Genomic DNA, 18,543 nt, shown 5'->3' with positions numbered 1-18,543 from the left:
GTTGGGCACCACTATGTTAGGGACACTACTGGTGAGATCTCTGCACTTGTTTTAAGGAGTCTACACTCTTGTGACTATTAAGAAAAGGTTCCCACTCTCAATGCTAGATTTTTTTTATATTATTTTATACTATAGAGACTGAAACAAGAAACAATTCAGGGGCAGACTGGCAACTTTCGGCCCATGGTGCAGCGACTAGGTCCTCCTCCCACTCTCCCTCTTCCTGTTCTCCTCTTTACGCCCATTCCAGGCTGAAGTCCTGCTCCAGGTACTCTTTACTCACCGGCTGAAACCAGGTTCCCAACCTGGCCAGCAGGGGGCGGTTGGGGGGAGCTGGACAGCTTGCTTGAGGCTGGCCAGGGGAGGAGAGTCTCCAGTGGGGCATGAAACCGGCCTCTGCTCAGTTTAAACCATCCATGCTGGGAAGAGAGGCCTGCGCTCTATCCTTGTCTTCAACCCGCACTCAGTAGGTCAGTGGCGGGGACTTTTTACTTCTCTTCACCAGGAATTCTTTAGGCATGTCTGTGGCAGAAGCGGTGCAGCCTTTTTACAGGAGATCAAAGAACCCAGGGGGAAATTGCCCCCTGGCCCAGTCCTTTCCTGAAACAATTGCATCTGCAATCGGAAAAGGTGGAAAGGAACACCCTAACCTCACTGGTGGACAGAAACAGAGCCAGGAATTTTGGAAGGGATATATCGCTGTTCGAAAATCCAAATATACAAGCCAGGGACTGACAGGGCCAGCAACGGTTTGGTTTTCCTAATTTTGGACAGTTTGTGTCAATAGTACTTATCTGAGTTTTAATGTGTTCCAGTGACCACTAGTAGGGCATTGCTTTTTTAAATAAAACACAACTATTGTAAATTAAAGTGTCTTTCTAAGCAAAAATATATTTTTTTTTTGAACAGAGAGAGTTACGTTTTTATTGCTGGCTGTGTCCCCATTGGGGAGATCCACCCCTCTATTTGTACTAGTTACCACCGTCCCAAAGAATGTGAGGGGCAATGCAACATTTTTGTTGTTCCCAAAGGGAAATCTTCCAAAGAGGGCATCTGTTCTGGAGACAACTATCTAAAAATTCCCCTGACTTTGGAAGATTTTCCCCAAATGAGTGTTAACATTCCCCTACTCGATCCAAAACAAACAAAAATTGGCTACATATGCAAATTATTCTCCGCATTTTAATGGAAACATGTTTCTCAAACAGAAAGGACCAAGGGACATTTGACCTTACACTTTCTGAAGTATCTTTATTGGCAAAGCTAGCAACTCTCAAAGACTCGTCTGGACGTCCATCTGTGTCTCTTTCTGCATGTCATTCAGAAATAACAAAGGCAAAGCTGCACCTGTCTGGAGGGGCAAGGTATGCGTGCATAATCTAGATAATTGTACTGTTACTTCCCCTTCTCAATGTCAGGAACATCTAGGTTTTACCTTTCAGATAAGACAAAATCAGGATTTAACACATCTGAGTCTCACCCCATGGATACAATGAGACCTGTCATGGCATGAAGACAATGTTTTATTCAAAAAACCTGTTTAGCAAGGATGAGTTATTCACCTCCTAAATCACTTCTTCTTATATTTATAAAAGTTTACCCCTGAGGTTACTAAACCTGTGTTTTATTTTGCAGTTGGTTCTACAATCTCTTCACTTTTTTGCTAGAAAACCCCATCAGGGATAAACTCAACCAGAAGGTAATATTAAATGGTTGGACTGGATGTAGCTAAAGCAATACTTTACTTCTTACATTTTCTAGAAATAAATCCTGTCTGAGTGTATAAAGTTTCTAAAGATTGTACAGATTGTTCAATGCTTTTGCCTTCAATAGACAGAATCGTATCTGATCAGCACACCTCCAAGTCCATGATAAAGTCTGATCTGGCCTGTTACACTTCTATGTTAGTCAAAGCCCAACTGAATCTTCAGTTTAAATCAGCTAAATGCATTGCTGATTCACCCAAACAAAAGGCGCTCAATGTCTTTTCATTTTTTTATCTAAAGAAGCCACAGCCTGAGTAGAAAAGCATGGCATTTGCCAGCTGCTCCAGAGTTGGATCATTGCCCCCTGTTGGAAAGCAGTTGGTCTCTTTGTAAAAGTCTGACACGCCCCCTGCGGAGTCCGAGCTGTCCAATCATGAGCTTTACTAATTCCAGCGATACAGGTGTGACTCAGCAGGGGGCAGGCTTCTCTGCTCAGGCTGTGGCTGCTTTCTAAAGAAAACTAACTGTAAAACATATCACACCTTTTGTTTTGGTGCACCTGGAATGTATTTATCTGATTTTAATGGAACATTCAATAGGGCTTTAATGACAAACTTTGCTGTTCCACACTCGCTTTTAGATTTTTATTTTGTTAATCTTACACAGAACCATTGCTATTCTAATACCAACTCTGGACTGCATTGCCTTCCCCTGCTGATTCTGCACCCCACTGTCTGCATTTTGCCAACCTTGGCTACTGTCCTGGTTATGTATCTGTAATTAGTATATCACTACACTGTTTGCCCCCTGATGACCTCAGCCTGATCCTGAATAGACATCTGCTGCTGGAAGCATCTATTGGACACTTGTGCCACTCCACTGCCCTTGACTTTTCTTTTACCATTTCCAGAAGTGCTTTGACTGGAGGTACCTGAGAACTCAAACCAAGTACATGACATAAGGCTAGTCTCTGTACCATGGACTTGGAGGTGATCTATGTAGATATCAACTGTACAAAATATACCTATAAACTATTATCTCTGGATATACATTTTTTAAAACTGAACAAATACTCTGGGTAGGCATAATCTAGAACAGCCTTTTTCAACCAGGGTGCCGTGGCACCCTGGTGTGCCTCCTGGGTTCTTCAGGGGTGCCTTGGCAAAATGTCTAAAAATTGCAACAAATTGAGACAGGTTTTTACATTGCAGCATTACAATCCTGGGCACCATGTGGATCAAGCCATTGCCATCCTGACAACCAATGACATCACTGTTTGATAAGCAGAATGACAGGTGCTTGCATAGAATCCTTGTTTACTCCTCCTCTTCCCCTCTCCATCAGCACTGGGGTCACATTAGCAAGTAGAAGAAGAGAAACTATGGGAGAAAAGAAATGCTAGAAGTGATTTATTCTTCACTATTGCAAACTGGTACTGACTAGTATTCTAACATTGGATGGCCCATGTGTATGGATGTTGCTGCTATATGTAAAACTATAAGTTTAGATGTTTTTTTTTAACATTTTAGAATGGGGTGCCTTTGAGATTGTGCAGAAGTTTAAAGGGTGCCGCGACTGAAAAAAGGTTGAGAAACACTGATCTAGAATAAATCTGAAAGATAAACACTCATTTTCATATACACATATATCCTAGCTTGACATGGTCTTAAAGCTGAACTCCATATGCATATTTCACACCTAAGGGAGCGGTGGGGAAGCTGATAATCACTGTAGTAGTTGAATCAAATCTAACGTGCCTCCGCGCCAATGATAAAAAATATTGTGATAAAATAAATATCCAACTTTGCTTCTTAAAAAGCAGCCTCCCTAATGTGTAAAATTACAGAAAATAAGGGGGCACTAGGCTATGAATTATATTTGAACAAATATATAATTTTATTTGAAGGAGTATTTGTTTGATATTTTTACACATATTTGAATATAGTAAAGATTATAGTATACATTATATATAGAGTATAGCGCTCCTTTATTTTTCTTTCTTTCACTGTAGTAGTTGGCCTTACTACAGTGATTGCTGCTATCCTCCGGATACTGTGCCGATTTCATTCCCCTATGCACACTGACCACAGGAGGTCACTCGCATTGCCACCATTAATTTTTTTAAATAAATGCAGGGCATTCTCTGACTAGATGAGTTGGCGAGGAGAGGCATTGATGTTAGTAGTTTCTTGTATAAAATTTTAGGTCTGTAATCATCCTTCCTTCCTTATTTTATCTTAGCTCTGCCCACAAGTGAATAAAGTCATCACAATTCTACAGAAGGAGTTGGCAACATTTCAAGGTAATACTAACAGTTTTAGTACATATATTTGTAGCGCTAACCTTGTAGAAGCCGCTGATTGAGATGGGTCCTTGGGTTGATAGATGCAGTCTAGGTTTGGAATAAGTGCAGGATAGGGTGTGTTATTGATGTGTATGAGCACACTTGGTAACCTGTTCTCAGTGGCTCAGTCCCTGCTAGAAGTATTAGCAATGGGGAATAATTACTCTTAGAAGAGTTTTATAAATAAAGACTACGAATCCTATCTCTGAACGAGCTGACCATCCTCCTTATAACCTCATACCTATAAACTTTCTGAGATAGGAAAGAAGGACATCTTTGAGCACAAAGCATGTAGCTCCAGAGGAAGCGCATGGCGTGAAACAGGCCATTGAGCAGAGATATAAGTCCGAGATCCAGCCGCCATCCTATTTTTAGTTTGGCGGCATTCATAGTAAGTGCATTACCATTGCCTGGACAGGAAGGCCTCCAATAGGGGAACCTCACCTCAGTGCTTGCTTTATATATGAACTAATGGGCTTAAGTTTCTGTAGTGAATCAATAAATGTATACAATTATGTGATGCAGCATAAATATGTAAACAACCACTAAAGTGCAAAATAAATTCATAGGTTAAGAAATGTGCAATTTTTCCAATAAATACAGCATATCACAAATGTGCAAAAACTAAATTAGTGCATTATAGAATGATTACATTATAGCATTATTATAAAACAAAAACAATTTTAACATTAGTTCATATATAAAGCAAGCTCTGAGGTGAGGTTCCCCTATTGGAGGCCTTCCTGTCCATATCATCATTCATCCCCCAGCTACTGCCTAACACAAAGAAAATATCAGATAGGCCTATACATCCAGAGGCGCAAGGACATACCCATATAGGTATATTACACACCATTACCATTGCCTGCATTAGTTGTGCTGCACTTTATGGACCTTGTTTATGGATTTATACCAGTACTCTGTTCATCACTTGTTGATTACTGGTATTTGGATCATGCGAGTCTATGTTTTTATTTTATTTGTACTACTTGTTTTAATATATACTACATTATGAGATTCCATTTCTCTTATGTTTGGTGATTCATCTTAAATGACCGGTTTGAATATCCCTTGATGACACCGCTCTGAATGTGCTGGAGCACATATACAGTATCTCTGTTATTGACATAATTTCCAGAGAGACATCAAATTCATACCATATTGTGTGTTTGCTGTCCTATAATTTAGACAGCATATGGTTCAAGTGAGTTCACATTCTTTCTATTTGGTGGAGGATATCATCTTGGTGACATTTGAGATATAATTGAACACTGGGAACTACAATAATTTCTCTGTTTTATTTGGACTTTTTCACTTGGACTTTAGCATGTTCATTATTATTATTATTATTATACAGGATTTATATAGCGCCAACAGTTTGCGCAGCGCTTTACAATGTGAAGGAAGACAATACAGTTACAATACAGTTCAAAACAGGAGGAACTAGAGGGCCCTGCTCGTTAGAGCTTACAATCTAGAAGGGAGGGTCAAGTGAAACAAAAGGCAATAACCGTGGGGGATGGGTTGATGGAGAAAAAGGAGGTACATTTGTTAGGGGTTGGTAGGATAGGCTTCTCTGAAAAGGAGGGTTTTCAGAGATCGCCTAAAAGCTAATAGAGTGGGGGATAATCGGACAGATAAAGGTAAGGAGTTCCATAGGATTGGAGAGGCTCTGGAAAAGTCCTGGAGGCGAGCATGGGAGGAGGTGATGAGTGAGCTAGAGAGCAGGAGGTTTTGAGAGGAACGAAGAGAGCGATTAGGTTGGTATTTTGAGATGAGGCTGGTGATGTAGCTGGGGGCTAGGCTGTGGATTGCTTTGTAAGATGTTGTAAGTATTTTGAATTTAATTCGTTGGGTGAGCGGAAGCCAGTGGAGGGCTTGACAGAGAGGAGCAGCGGACACTGAGCGATTGGTGAGGTGGATGAGTCTGGCGGCAGCATTCATGATCATTCGATTCATTGCACTTTATCATGATTTGTTGTGTTACACTTAGTTTGCGATTTAAACATCACTCATTTAAATAGCGCTGCAACCTTTATTGATTTATGTAGACAAAAGACCTCTGCCACACCCCAAATTATGGACAGTTTCGTAATTAGGGAACAGATATCAGAGGAGAAGTCAGCCAGGCCAAGTCATACACAGGAACACACTGGAGATCATAGACCACGTAAGGGCACAGAGGGAATGAGCAAAGCTGTTTAAATAGCAAAAAGGGACTGGCTGTAGACTGAACTAATGAGGCAGGTAATAGTAACCAGATGAGTCACTGTGGAAACAACAAGTGGTTGGTAATTAACCGACAGCTGAGAAGCCTCTGTGCACTGAAAAATAGGAGCTGCTCGTAAATAGTAGGAGCCCAGCCCTGACACTATTATACATTCTGAGTCTGATTGGATAAAAAAGGGAATATTTTGAGGCCCTCGAGATAATTCAAATACCATAGCTCCCAACTGTCCCTGATTTGAAGGGATTGTCCTTTATTTGGAAACAAATTGCTTCACCCCTAGTTTCTCCTCATTGGTCCCTCTTTTTCGCCCAGTGTATAGACCTCTATAAAGAATTATACCATTTAGAAGTGCTATATTGCAGTAAACCACATATCCAATGACTAAATAATTGAATTTGTTACTCTGAAAAGCCAGTATAAAGAAAAAGTAGTGATGAAAAAAAAAACACTTGTGGGTTAAACTAATAATTTTTTGCGCATTGTGTAACAGCATCACAGGAATGTGTCCTTTGCCTACATACTTTACACTAAGGCTGGGTTCACACTGGTGCAAATTGGATGCGGCGAAACTCGCATGTCAGGAGACTGTGGCCGGCTCTCAATGGAGCCAGTTCACACAGCTCCGGAACAGCTGCGGAGCGGCTTGCAGGAAATTCATGTGTCTCTTCTGGTCCAATTCAGCTAAAATTTTTAACTGAATTTGAACCTGAAACAGGGAATGGGACGCACCGGACCTCCTGCTATGAGCCGCTCCGCAATCCAGTGTGAACCCAGCCTCAAAGGTGCTCTTCTTTCTCCTCTCAAAAAGTTGGAGGGTATGTAATATTTCTTTAGAGATGAGAGTAATCTGTGCTACTACTCTATCTAAAAGCTAAAAGCTAAAAATAATTTACATTAAAAAGTTCTGCACTTTTTATTATTAATTAAAAATTAATCAGGGGTATGGTAAATGAATACGTCCACACATACCTACACAGGTCGAGCTGGATGGACTATTGTCTTTATTCAACTACTATGTAACTATGTAATTAGACCCTTGAGATAAGGTAGATCTAAATAGGATCGCTCAGAGATTAAAGCATAGATTTTTACATTTAAACTTTGAAATGACACAACATCTTGTTCTATGAGCTTACTTCAGTTATCAGCTGTGCTCAGTGAAACATGTATTAGGCAATGAGATGCCAAGCCACAATGACTGCCAGTTTTGTTTTTTTAACAACTGAACTTTGGAAGAGAAGACGGAAACCTGGCAAATGCTAAGAGACTTAACTATGTAAAGTTTTATAATACAGTAAATTAAAATAATCCGCTGCGTCTGTGTTGGAACTGCTTATCTCTCCATACAAGTCAATGAGAATGCAAAACCAGCACTCTGATGTCAAAAGGGTAGAAATACATCTCATAGGCTGTAGCTGTTTGTAGTGTCTTAATTTAATTTTAAAAGACATAGCATCATCTAGTGGTAAAAATGGGCAACAGTAAGGGCTCAATCTCACATCACCTCCTTACCACCTGTTTAATCCTAAAAAAGCTGAATCACCACATGGCAACTGTGTATGTGATTGCAGAGCAGTTGCAGCGCGTCCCCATACACCCAAATTGATCGTGGGTGGTGCCGCCAGCCGAATGTGAAATGTGGTTTCATTTTTTCCACTATAGTAAAGCAAAGTATCATGGTCGTTGAATGGATACAGCCCTGAGCAACTGCATGCTCTTCTTTAGGTGGGTGGTCGGGGGGGGGGGGGGGGGGGGCAGTAATACTGTGGCTTAACCACTTTCTTTTACTGCCCCCTTGCCACCCATGTGAACGAGCCCTAAGAGACCAGTCATTCACAATTTTGTGTACATTGTACACATTTTTAACATTTTTCTGTATTTTTTCTACTCTTTTGGCAAGGTGGTTGGGTAAATTTCCTGGTTTAGGCAGGGTGACTATTAACACTTTAAGTGCTTCCTTGGAAAAGGTAGCTGATTCCGCTGCAGAGTTATGTACCTGTTGTAAGTAAGGTGATAGGACATTTCAGAATTTTTTGTAGTACTTGTTACTAAAGTCGTCGAACCCAGCGCTTTATGCATTGGGAGCATGGAAATTGCTTTTAGGATTTCATGGTCGGAAAACTGAGTGGTAAGTTTGGAGAGTTCTGTAGGCAACACCTGGGGAAGCGAAAGTGAATGTAGAAAGAGGACTGTATTTGAGTTTGGTTAGGGGGGTGGGGGGATTGACTGTGTTGATTCTAATTTATAGAGTCCTTCATAGTATTCCGCAAAGCGATTAGCTATATGGAGTAGATTAGTAAGTCTTTGGTTGCGGGCATCCGTCAGGTGGTCTATTCTACTTTTGATTGCTTTTTGTTTTATCTGTCTTGATAACAAAGGGCCGATCTTGTTGCTGGCTACATAGTAATTAAATGTAAGTTTTTTCAATTGAATGTCGAATTGGGACACAAAACATTGGGAGAGTTTGTGTCAGAGCTTTTTCAGTTGATTATCCCTTTTGCGAGAAAAGCCAGAGTAATATCAGATAACACCTTTGTCCTCCTGCGCTTCTTCTAGGAGCCCAATTTGATGAACACTCCGTGCATGAAGGCCTTGTGGGCCACCCACAGGGAGTGTGCATTAGTCACTGAGCATTTTTCTTTGCAAAGATTTCTTCTATTTTGGATTTGACATGTTTCTCGTAGTTAGGGTTGTGTAATAGGCTGGTATTTCCTCTCCACAATTTAGTGGGTGATGTATTCTGGTTGATCTCTAAAAAGAGGGAGATCGGAGCATGGTCAGACCATAGTATATTGCCAATCTTGGCATCCCTTGAGAAAGGGTAGGCTTGTCTACAAGGAACATGTCAATCCTGGAGTAGACATGGAGGGCAGAAGAAAAGACAGTAAAGTCTTTCTATGAGCCATGTACACTTCTCCACACATCGTATAGTCCCTCTTAGTCTTCATGCAGTAAGGGGATAGGTCTAGGGAGCGGTTCCTGTGAAGGCTATTGAAATCTATAGAGGAGTCTGAGACTGCATTGAACTCTACGCATACAATAAGTGTTTCTGTGGGTACACCAACATCAAAGTAAAGGGTTGGTGGTTTAGATCTGCTCCCAGTATGATATATCTACCATTGGGATCGACTTCCATGAACTTTTGCGTAAATGTGATTGAATCTTTAATTGCTATCATTACTCCTTTGTTTTATTTTCAGAGTTTGCGAAAAAACAGGGGGTCTTGGAGCAGCAAATTAGTTTTCTGTGCACAAAATACTTTGCATTTCTGGGAAAGGGCTTCTCTCAAGAGCATAGATCTCTTATAGGGACTGTTCAGGCCCTTCACATTGAGAGAGGTGATTTTAAGTGACATATTCATTATGGGTGTGGGGGGGTAAATTGGATGGGGAAAGTTGTGCGTTACGGATTAAGGAAGAATTAGAAGGTTTTGATAAAATATGCTGGAGAAGTGCATACTGTCAGAAGGATGTGCCACAGCTCAAATCAAAAGCAATTTAACATCAATATAAAAAAAGAGTAATTTCAACCTAAAATAGGGCAGTATTAATGAGATAACAGTATGCAACAAAGTATTAATCAAACAGATATAAAACTTGGACTGGGTGTCCTTAAGAACTTTAACAAGATCTAGCAACTAGTGCGTCAGAGTACGAGGCAAGAGGGTCTGTACTAGGGGAGTATGGTAGCTACCATTTAATCAGTTGCCTAACTAAAAGCATAGCACAAGATGAGGAGTTGGGTTCCTGGGCTTTTGCAAATGAGCGTGGGAGGTTAAAGTGGTCCCTGTCATTTGTTGCTGGCACTGCAAATATTCCAAGGAAGTTTCTTAGCTTCAGTCGGGGAATGCAGAATATATTTTTGCCCTTGGTGGGAGATCTGCAATGTGGCAGGGAAGAACCAATTGCAAATGATTTTACTCTGCTTCAGGGCTTCTGTTAGAGGTGCAAACTGTTTTTGACAAGCAAGTGTGGCAGCAGACAGGTCAGCATAGATGGAAACATGGGAGAATGGATCTGATAGCTTGCCCCCTTTCCAAGCTGATGCCATGGCTCTATCTTTTATACGGTAGAAATTAATTCTTGCTAATACATCCCTTGGCGCCAATTAGGGCAGGGTTGTCGATAACTAGGTCACGAGCATTTTCCATAGGTCAGAGTGTTTTCAGCAATTGAAGCAGATATTATGTGAGCTCAGGAGAAATTGACTCAGGGGATGCCTCTGAATTTCAAATTATTCCTCCTGGACCTGTCTTCAAGATCTGTTATTTTATTTTTTAGCCACTGGATGTCAGCATCTCCCTCCTGGTATCCATCTATTAATCGTTATGGGCAGCAATGCAATCTCCCAATTTGTTTTCAATTCCGTTTATCCTGTCTTCCAGGTGTTCTACATGTACTTGCAAATCAGAGACATTTTTGCACAACTCAGCCTGTAGGTCTTTTTTCCGGGGCATGAGCATTTCTTTTAAAGTGTGTTCAGAGGCTTACTGGTTAGTGGTAGGAAAAGCAGAGAGTGTTTCCTGAGCTGCCATGGTGTTCTCAGTGTCCCCTGATGCAGGGTAATGTTTTTTACTTGCAGGTCCCTTGGAAGCAGGAGAGATGGCTGGTGAGGCTACAGGACATTTTATGGAGAGCTTGTCCTACTGTTTGGATCTCTTAGACTGAGAAGCTCTGGTACAGCGCTGGGTGGATGGTCCCTGTGACATCCCGGCTTCTCTAGGCTCTGACTGTTGTACAGCCACTGTGGTGTGCTTCTCCCTGCCGGAGCTCTCAGATCAAGCGGCCATACTCACGAGCGGCAAATCTATGCCCCGCTATTAACTATTTTGGTGTAGTAAGTTGCAGAGGTATTTTTTTCATACTTGACAGGGGTCCAGCGCCCCCACAAAAAAAGTAAAAGTCAGCAGCTACAAATACTGTAGCTGCTGACTTTTATTATTAGGATTCTTACCTGTTCTGGAATCCAGCAATGTCAGCACCCCAGCTGATGTTTCCATCGGCTCTCAGGTGCTGCCGCCGCTATTGCCTGTGAGGTGAAACGGCAGTGAAGCCTTTGTTTTCTGAATGGCCCGCCGGTGGGGGAAGGAGAAGGGGGGCAAAACTTTTGAGTGATCTAGCCAAATGTGGCCCCAGAGAGGAGAGGAGGCAGATAGGAGGAGCTTCCACTTTTAGTTGGAACTGCGCTTTAAGACATCAGCGTACCAAGACATTTTGGACAATTTCATGCTCCCAAATTTGTGGCAACAGTTTGGATATTGCCCCTTCCTGTTCCAACATGACTGCGCACCAGTGCACAAACCAGGTTCATAAAGACATGGATGAGTGAGTTTGGGGTGGAGGAACTTGACTGGCCTTCACAAAGACCTGACCTCAACCCGATAGAACACCTGACATTACAAATGCACTTCTAGAAGAATGGTAAAACATTCTCATAGACACATACCTAAACCTTGTGGACAGCCTTCCCTGAAGAGTTGAAGCTGTTATAGCTGCATAGGGTGGGCTAACTCAATATTGAACCCTAAGACTGGGATGCCATTAAAGTTCATGTGCGTGTAAAGGCAGGTGTCCCAATACTCTTGGTAATATAGTGTATGCCAAACAAAAACAAAGACATTTCCAAGCTCAACTTCCAACCAGCCTGCGACCAAACGAACTGAGCTGTCTAACAATATACATTAAAAACTGGGGTTTAGTCTACACACATTTGCGAATACATGTGTAAGCTACAGGCCCGTCAAGGCGCCCCTTTTTCTGTAGGACCACAGAACCTGGGGTGCCTTGACTGGGCATTGACAACTTCTTTTTGTTGGGCTTTTCAATTAATTGCAATTCATCTGATCACTCTTCATAACATTCTGGTGTAAATGCAAATTGCCATCATAAAAAAGGAAGGCAGCAGACTTTGTGAAAATTAATATTTGTGTAATTCTCAAAACTTTTGACCCCCGGCTGTATAATGTTTTTAATTTGACACACTGCTAAATAAAAGGAAGCTCTATTTTTATTATAGGCTGACAAATGAGCAAAAATATAGTGTTTTTTAATAAATGTTTTCTATTTTTTACTTAATTTATTATTTTTAATAGTGCAAAGGCATTTTACAGGTATACTATTAAATCTATGATGCTGAAGATGAACACTGCAGCCTGAAGGTTGCTGAAAGATCTCACTTTAGTCAATGGATCCTCTAGCTTGCATTTGATTACTATGTGAGAGCTGACACATTGATCATTATTGGGAATCAATGAGGACTTTGGCTGTCATTGACAGTTGGAGTTGAGAGCTAGGAGATGTACAAAGTAGCTTCTACTGAGAATGCCCATCTGTGTAGCTATCATACTAACCCATTATCTTCATTACTGAGTCCCTGACCCAAAGCAAGTATGCAGATTGGGTAAATTCGGATAAACTCAGAACTCCTTATCCGCATAATAGTTATAAGTTGGATACTCAAAGTCGCAGGATAGGAAGGCAACACATATTTCTACACGGTTAGTTGTGCTATTTGTAGAGTAGATACATGGATGTGCCTAAAGTATTTCCCCCATCTAGTCACAAGATGGCCCCAGAGTCAATGGAGTAGAATACACTATATTGTCAAAAGTATTGGGACGCCTGTCTTTACACGCACATGAACTTTAATGGCATCCCAGACACAGTCTGTAGGGTTCAATATTGAGGCGGCCCTTAAGCGCAAAATCACATACCTGTACGTGACCTCTTCTATCGGCTCTGGGGCCCAGCAGGAGCCAATCAGCGGGTCCGGTGGCCCTGATGGCAATTGGCAATCATGGGCCACCCATGATTGTTTGGAGGAATGATAGAACAGTGGTCTGCCTAGGTAACAACGCAGACTGTCATTCTGTCAGACAGAAAGAGATACCTTGTGTTCCTACTAATCAGGAACACAGATGTCTCTCTTCCTGCAGTCAGTCCATCCCCCACACAGTTAGAAAGCACCTAGGAGCACACTTAACCCTTTGATTTCCCCTGATGTTATCCCCTTCCCTACCAGTGTAATTTACACAGTGACAGTGTATTTTTTTAGCACTGATCACTGTATTAGTGTCACTGGTTCCCAAAGAGTGACACTTGGTGTCATATTTGGCCACCGCAATGTCGCAGTCCCGCTAAAAATCGCTGATCTATCTATCTATCTATCATTACTATTAAAAACATTTAAAAAAATATTTCTTGGATTAGCTAGCCACGGAGACCAGTGTTTGAGAAATTTGTCACTTTGCAGATGAGCTTTGGCAAAGAGAAATTCCATGCGGCAGTTGTCATTAATGGTAGAAATGAGGGAGGAGAAAGGTGGTGGAAGTGGATCTTTCCATGCATGCGCTAGGGTTATAAGTGCTGCTATCAAGATATGCGTTACAATGGAAAGGAGTGCCACAGACCAGAGGGAGAGATCTAAACTAAAGAGAGCCATTTGCGGAGTCAACTTTTGTGCAATTTTTGAAGTAATGTCAGCATTTAAGGCAAAAACGTCCTTCCAAAAAGTGGCTATGGTGGGACAGCTCCATCAGATATGGAGAATGTCACCTGCAAGATCACAGTTCCTCTAGCATTTTGGGGATTGAGATTGTTGTTGAAACAGGTCTCTGATTGTCGTAATTCCAGCTGAGGTCCAATGTTGAATTGGCAGATCAGAAAATAGGTGTTGCAGGGAAAGGAATGGGAGTGATAATAAGGCATTTCTGTGAATCCCTTTAAATGGTTGTTGTATGTCTTTCCAGACCGCTTCTGGAAACAACAGAAGGCAGAAAGGAATGAGGAGCATGAAAGTTCATCCAAAGCAATGCTAGAAGTAGATAGGAGGGGGGGGGGGGGGGTTGTAAGGTTGTTGTGGATTCGTTTTGGAGCCAGGAGGTGGTAGAATGAGATGACTACCAATGTTTGGCTTGGAGACTGTGTGGGGAAAGCCTCGGGCATGGCACTACAAGTCCCAGTACCATAGTGCTTCTTCAAAAGGGGAGGCTTGGCAGGTGAATGTGCTGGGGAGAGAGCTGAGCGCTTACATCTGTCAGAGGATGAGGAGGCAGTGTGTGGCTGCTGCTCCAGCGTCTCTTCCATTTCAGAAGCTATATCCTCGCAGGGCTCAGGCATGGGCTGTCTGGGTGGTGGCAGGTCGCCACAATCTCGGCAGACACCATCTTGGGCTGGGGGCTATGCAGGCCTCATGTAGTAGTCTAGGAGGTGGCTCGATCCCCTCTGTTAGGATCGCTTGTGGGACATAACCCGGGGGTGGTGCCACACAGTTCCCCCCTATTCAGGGGGATGAGAGGTTTGTATGGGCTGCTGGATGCCAATATAGAGCTGTGTGTAGAAGCGGAGCTCCGTTTTCAGGCGGCCACCATCTTCCACGGCCAGGCCACGCTCCAGATTCAATGCTTTATAAATATGCGATTAGGAAATTTGTAGTCTCACATATTTTCCTGAATTTGCTCTCCCATGTCTTTCAGTCACTGCAAATCTTGAAGAAAATAGTATAATTGACTACTCCCTTCAAGCCCCTCCACATGTGCAGAAATCCTGTATTGATTTACATTTAAAGGTAACTCTTTTGTTTAAAGCATGTATTTTCTGTATTAGGTTTAGTACAAGCATTGTGTTATTTTAGCGCACATTGATCATATTTAAAAAAAAAGTTATTGAAAGTGAAGAACAATCCTGAATTGCCTTACCTCAACCCAACACCTAATTCTAATGCTGAACCTCAACCAACCTAACTGTAAATCTAACACCTAAACACAACCTAAACCTTACGTAAAAATTATACCATAACATAGATAAATGTTATTATGCTACTGTGACAGTGATATTAGTGCTGACAATTTCATTATAGCAAAAAAATGACTGTGGCAAACGGTAATCAGCAAAAATATTTTGACTCAAACATGCATTTTTTTTAGAACCCAAAAGGCTTAGCCCATTGCAACTGATCTGCTTTCAATCTTTTGCTTAGGATTATACACTTGAATATCTTTTCTGCTTAAAGCTGAAGTTTTTATATGGCAATTTTTTCAAAGTTACACTGGCCCAGCTTAGAGCAAAAAAGGTATGTATGTGCCATACCTGTGGCATCCTCCTTGTGGAAGCTGGAAATTACTGTAGTAGGCACCTCTACTACTACTATGATCTCCACTAGCTTCTGGGTCCTGTACTGAGTATCTGTCCTGAATGTGGATGGGGCCAGAAATTGGGTACCTTAGTTAAAGGAAAAATAGACATTGAGTCTAGGAAAGGGTTAAACATTTCTTGAATTGTAGAGAGGTAGATAAACAGTCAATAAGCAAACAGTAATCTACAATCACTAGCACTATTACAATGGCTTACTAGTGTTACTAAACCCACAACAGTAAAATCAGTGTGTATATGCAGTAAAGCATGCTTGTTATACTCGCTGTGGAACCTAAGGGGTTAGTCCTCTGCATTGTGATTGATCCTGTATGCACAGATCCTCCTCTTTTTCCATTGATCCAGAACAGGTCCAGATAAGACAGAGCCTTTGGAGTCAGGCTGCGCATGCTCAGTTTGGTGTGCATTTCTAGATAGTTTTTTTTTTTTCTTGGGAGGGTGCATGTGATCAGCACAGGGCCAATCAGCACTGTCTAGACAGAGGGTCAGGGGTCCTGCATCCTGATAGGACAGCTCAGTATGAAAACTCCTACAAGCTTAACCAGGAACTGATAGAAGTCACAAGACTGCTCTATACTTCTGATGAGAAAAGGTATTTAGCAGTTTATATTTACTAAAATAATTGCAGTTCATGTTCTGTGTACTGTGGGAGACCAGATATAGTGAATGCAGGGTCCTGAGTTTAGTAACACTTTAAGTAACTGCGTCACAAATTTGAGGTTTAAATTCCAGATACTCTTGTTCTCACAATAACACCGGCGGTACAGGCAAAAATACAGTAACATTGGTAGCCCTCAGTATCTGTCAATACTTCATATGTCACACAAGTACGACATACTTTACCAGGCGTTGCATCTGCAAAGCAGTGGCTGACTGGCAAAGTGGCGGCATAGGCGGTTCTTGAGAGAATTAATGGAACTTCTATAGTAAGTCTTCTAGCCAGAGAACAGTAGAGTATTTATCGATGTCCTTAAGCTTTTCCTCCTCATGCAGGAACCTTTCCCTGAGGCTAAATCACTGTCCCTGACAAGCGTGATTCCTTTACTAAACTAGTCATTCGCCGAATGCACCCCAACCCAGCATGGCATTGGCCAAATTAACCTCTTTACGACCGTTCCCTGCAGATGTACTGCGGCAGGCAGCCGCTTCGTCAGCGGGCAAGCCGATGCAGCGGACAGGCGGCTCCGATTGCCACCTGACACCCACGATCATTCCCCGCTGAAAGAGAAGAACGGTCGGCTGTTGTAAACACAGCTGACCATTCTTCTCCTTGGAATAATCATAGAGCCCCTGTGATCCTTCTATATAGGATCACAGGTCTCTATGGTCATTTCACAAGCCAGCCACGCCCCCAACAGTTATAATCACTCCCCTAGGCTCACATTTAACCCCTTGATTACCCACAATGTTAACCCCTTCCCTGCCAGTGTCATTATTACAGTAACAGTGCATATTTTTAGCACTGATTACTGTAGTAATGTCACTGGTCCCCCCAAAAGTGTCAAAAATGTCAGTCAGGGGTCCGATCTGTCTGCCGCAATGTCGCAGTCCTGCAAAAAATCACAGATCGCCGCCATTCCTAGTAGAAAATAAAAAAACAATAAAAATGACATAAATCTTTCCCGTAGTTAGTAGACGCAATAACTTTTGCGCAAACCAATCAAAATACGCTTATTGCGATTTTTTTTACCAAAAATATGTAGCAGAAAACAAATTGGCCTAAAATGTTAAAACATTTTGATTTTTAAATTTTTGTTTTGGGGAATGTCATATAGCAGAATGTGAAAAAAGTTTTTTCAGAATTGTCGCTCTTTTTTTGTGTATAGCGCAAAAAAATAAATATCGCACAGGTGATCAAATACCACCAAAAGAAAGCTCTATTTGTGGGAAAAAAAGGACGTCGATTTTGTTTGGGTACAGCATCACATGACCGCGCAATTGTCAGTTAAAGTCACGCAGTGCCAAGTTGAAAAAAGTGGCCTGGTCATTAAGGAGGCAAATACTTCCGGTCTTAAATTGGTTTAAGATGGCCTCAGGGGTTAATCAGGGCTGCAGTATTCGATCAGACCGCAGCTCCCTAGATGACATCTATGGAATCTGCAGAGGAATATTGTTCCTCTCAGCCTCCACTTCCTCCTGCTCAGTGGCACTGCACACAGCGCCACCTACAGCATGGAGGATATACTGAACCTACCTACATGTTTCTTACTAAACACAGGAGGTCATCTGTGGCATCACTGCCCTGCCTCTACACCTTGTTCAATCAGAGAATGCTTTGTATTCACTCTGCAGAAAATGCAAAGTGTTCCCTAAATGGCATCTATGCCAAGCATGGGACTTCCTGTGTTCACGATGCAGTGACCAGAGATCCGGGATGCTGGTAGTGCCCATTATAATGGGTTTCAGTTTACACAGGGGTCCCACAGGTATGGCACATACATACTTACATTTGTACAAGCTGGAGCAATATAACTACTGTATGTAATAACTGCGCCTCAAAAACGCTCCTCTCCATTGAAATGAATAGGAAGAGCCTGAAAGCTCTTCAAATTGCCTGACAAGCTCTTCAAAAGAGCCTGAAAAACGCCTGAAAAGGTTTTTTGTTACTGGCAGTTTAAAAGGGCTTTTAAGCTGGCTATACACTGAGCAAATGTTTTAGCTTATTCCTGATGTACTGCAGTGCCCCCCCACCCAACATCCTTTGATTGAAAATTAAAGGAGCCAAGAAGAATATTGTGGAGAAAACCGCAGCTGCATTCAATCAGCACTGCCCGCTGTCAGAATAGCAAGCACTGCAGATTTCCTCTGTATAGTGTTAAAAAAAATCCATCTCCTGATAGTACGGAGCCTTGGGGGCAAGCTGCACATGCTCAGTTTGGTGCGTATTGCTAGAGAGTTTTTTTGTTGATTGGCACCAGGCCAATCAGCACTGTCCAAACAGAGGGTCAGGGGTCCTGCAGCCTCATAGGAGAATGAAAACTCCTCCCACAAGATTTTATCAGAAACTCATAGAAGTCACAAGACTGCTATATACTGCTGATGAGAAAAGATATTTAGCAGTATATATTTACTAAATAATTGCATTTCCATGTTGTGTGTACTGTGGGAGACCAG

The 18,543-nt window shown here is 41.9% G+C and overlaps 1 protein-coding gene across 1 annotated transcript in view; it reads left to right on the top strand.

Moving 5' to 3' along the window:
* LOC309567155 (bactericidal permeability-increasing protein-like) overlaps positions 1–18,543 on the top strand; it is a gene marked incomplete at its 3' end in the record, with an annotated part of 127,970 nt that overhangs the window by 79,643 nt on the left and 29,784 nt on the right. The window contains exons 5-8 of the mRNA XM_082272502.1: positions 1,209–1,364; positions 1,636–1,699; positions 3,948–4,008; positions 14,754–14,845. Coding sequence (XP_082128628.1) covers positions 1,209–1,364; positions 1,636–1,699; positions 3,948–4,008; positions 14,754–14,845 — 373 coding nt within the window. The remainder of the gene's footprint in view (positions 1–1,208; positions 1,365–1,635; positions 1,700–3,947; positions 4,009–14,753; positions 14,846–18,543) is intronic.

The sequence above is a fragment of the Pelophylax lessonae genome (genome assembly GCF_965119305.1).
Source record: "Pelophylax lessonae genome assembly, chromosome: 11".
Classification (NCBI taxonomy): Eukaryota; Metazoa; Chordata; class Amphibia; order Anura; family Ranidae; genus Pelophylax; species Pelophylax lessonae.
Note: the sequence above shows the minus strand (reverse complement) of the source record. Positions and strands in the feature narration are given on the sequence as shown.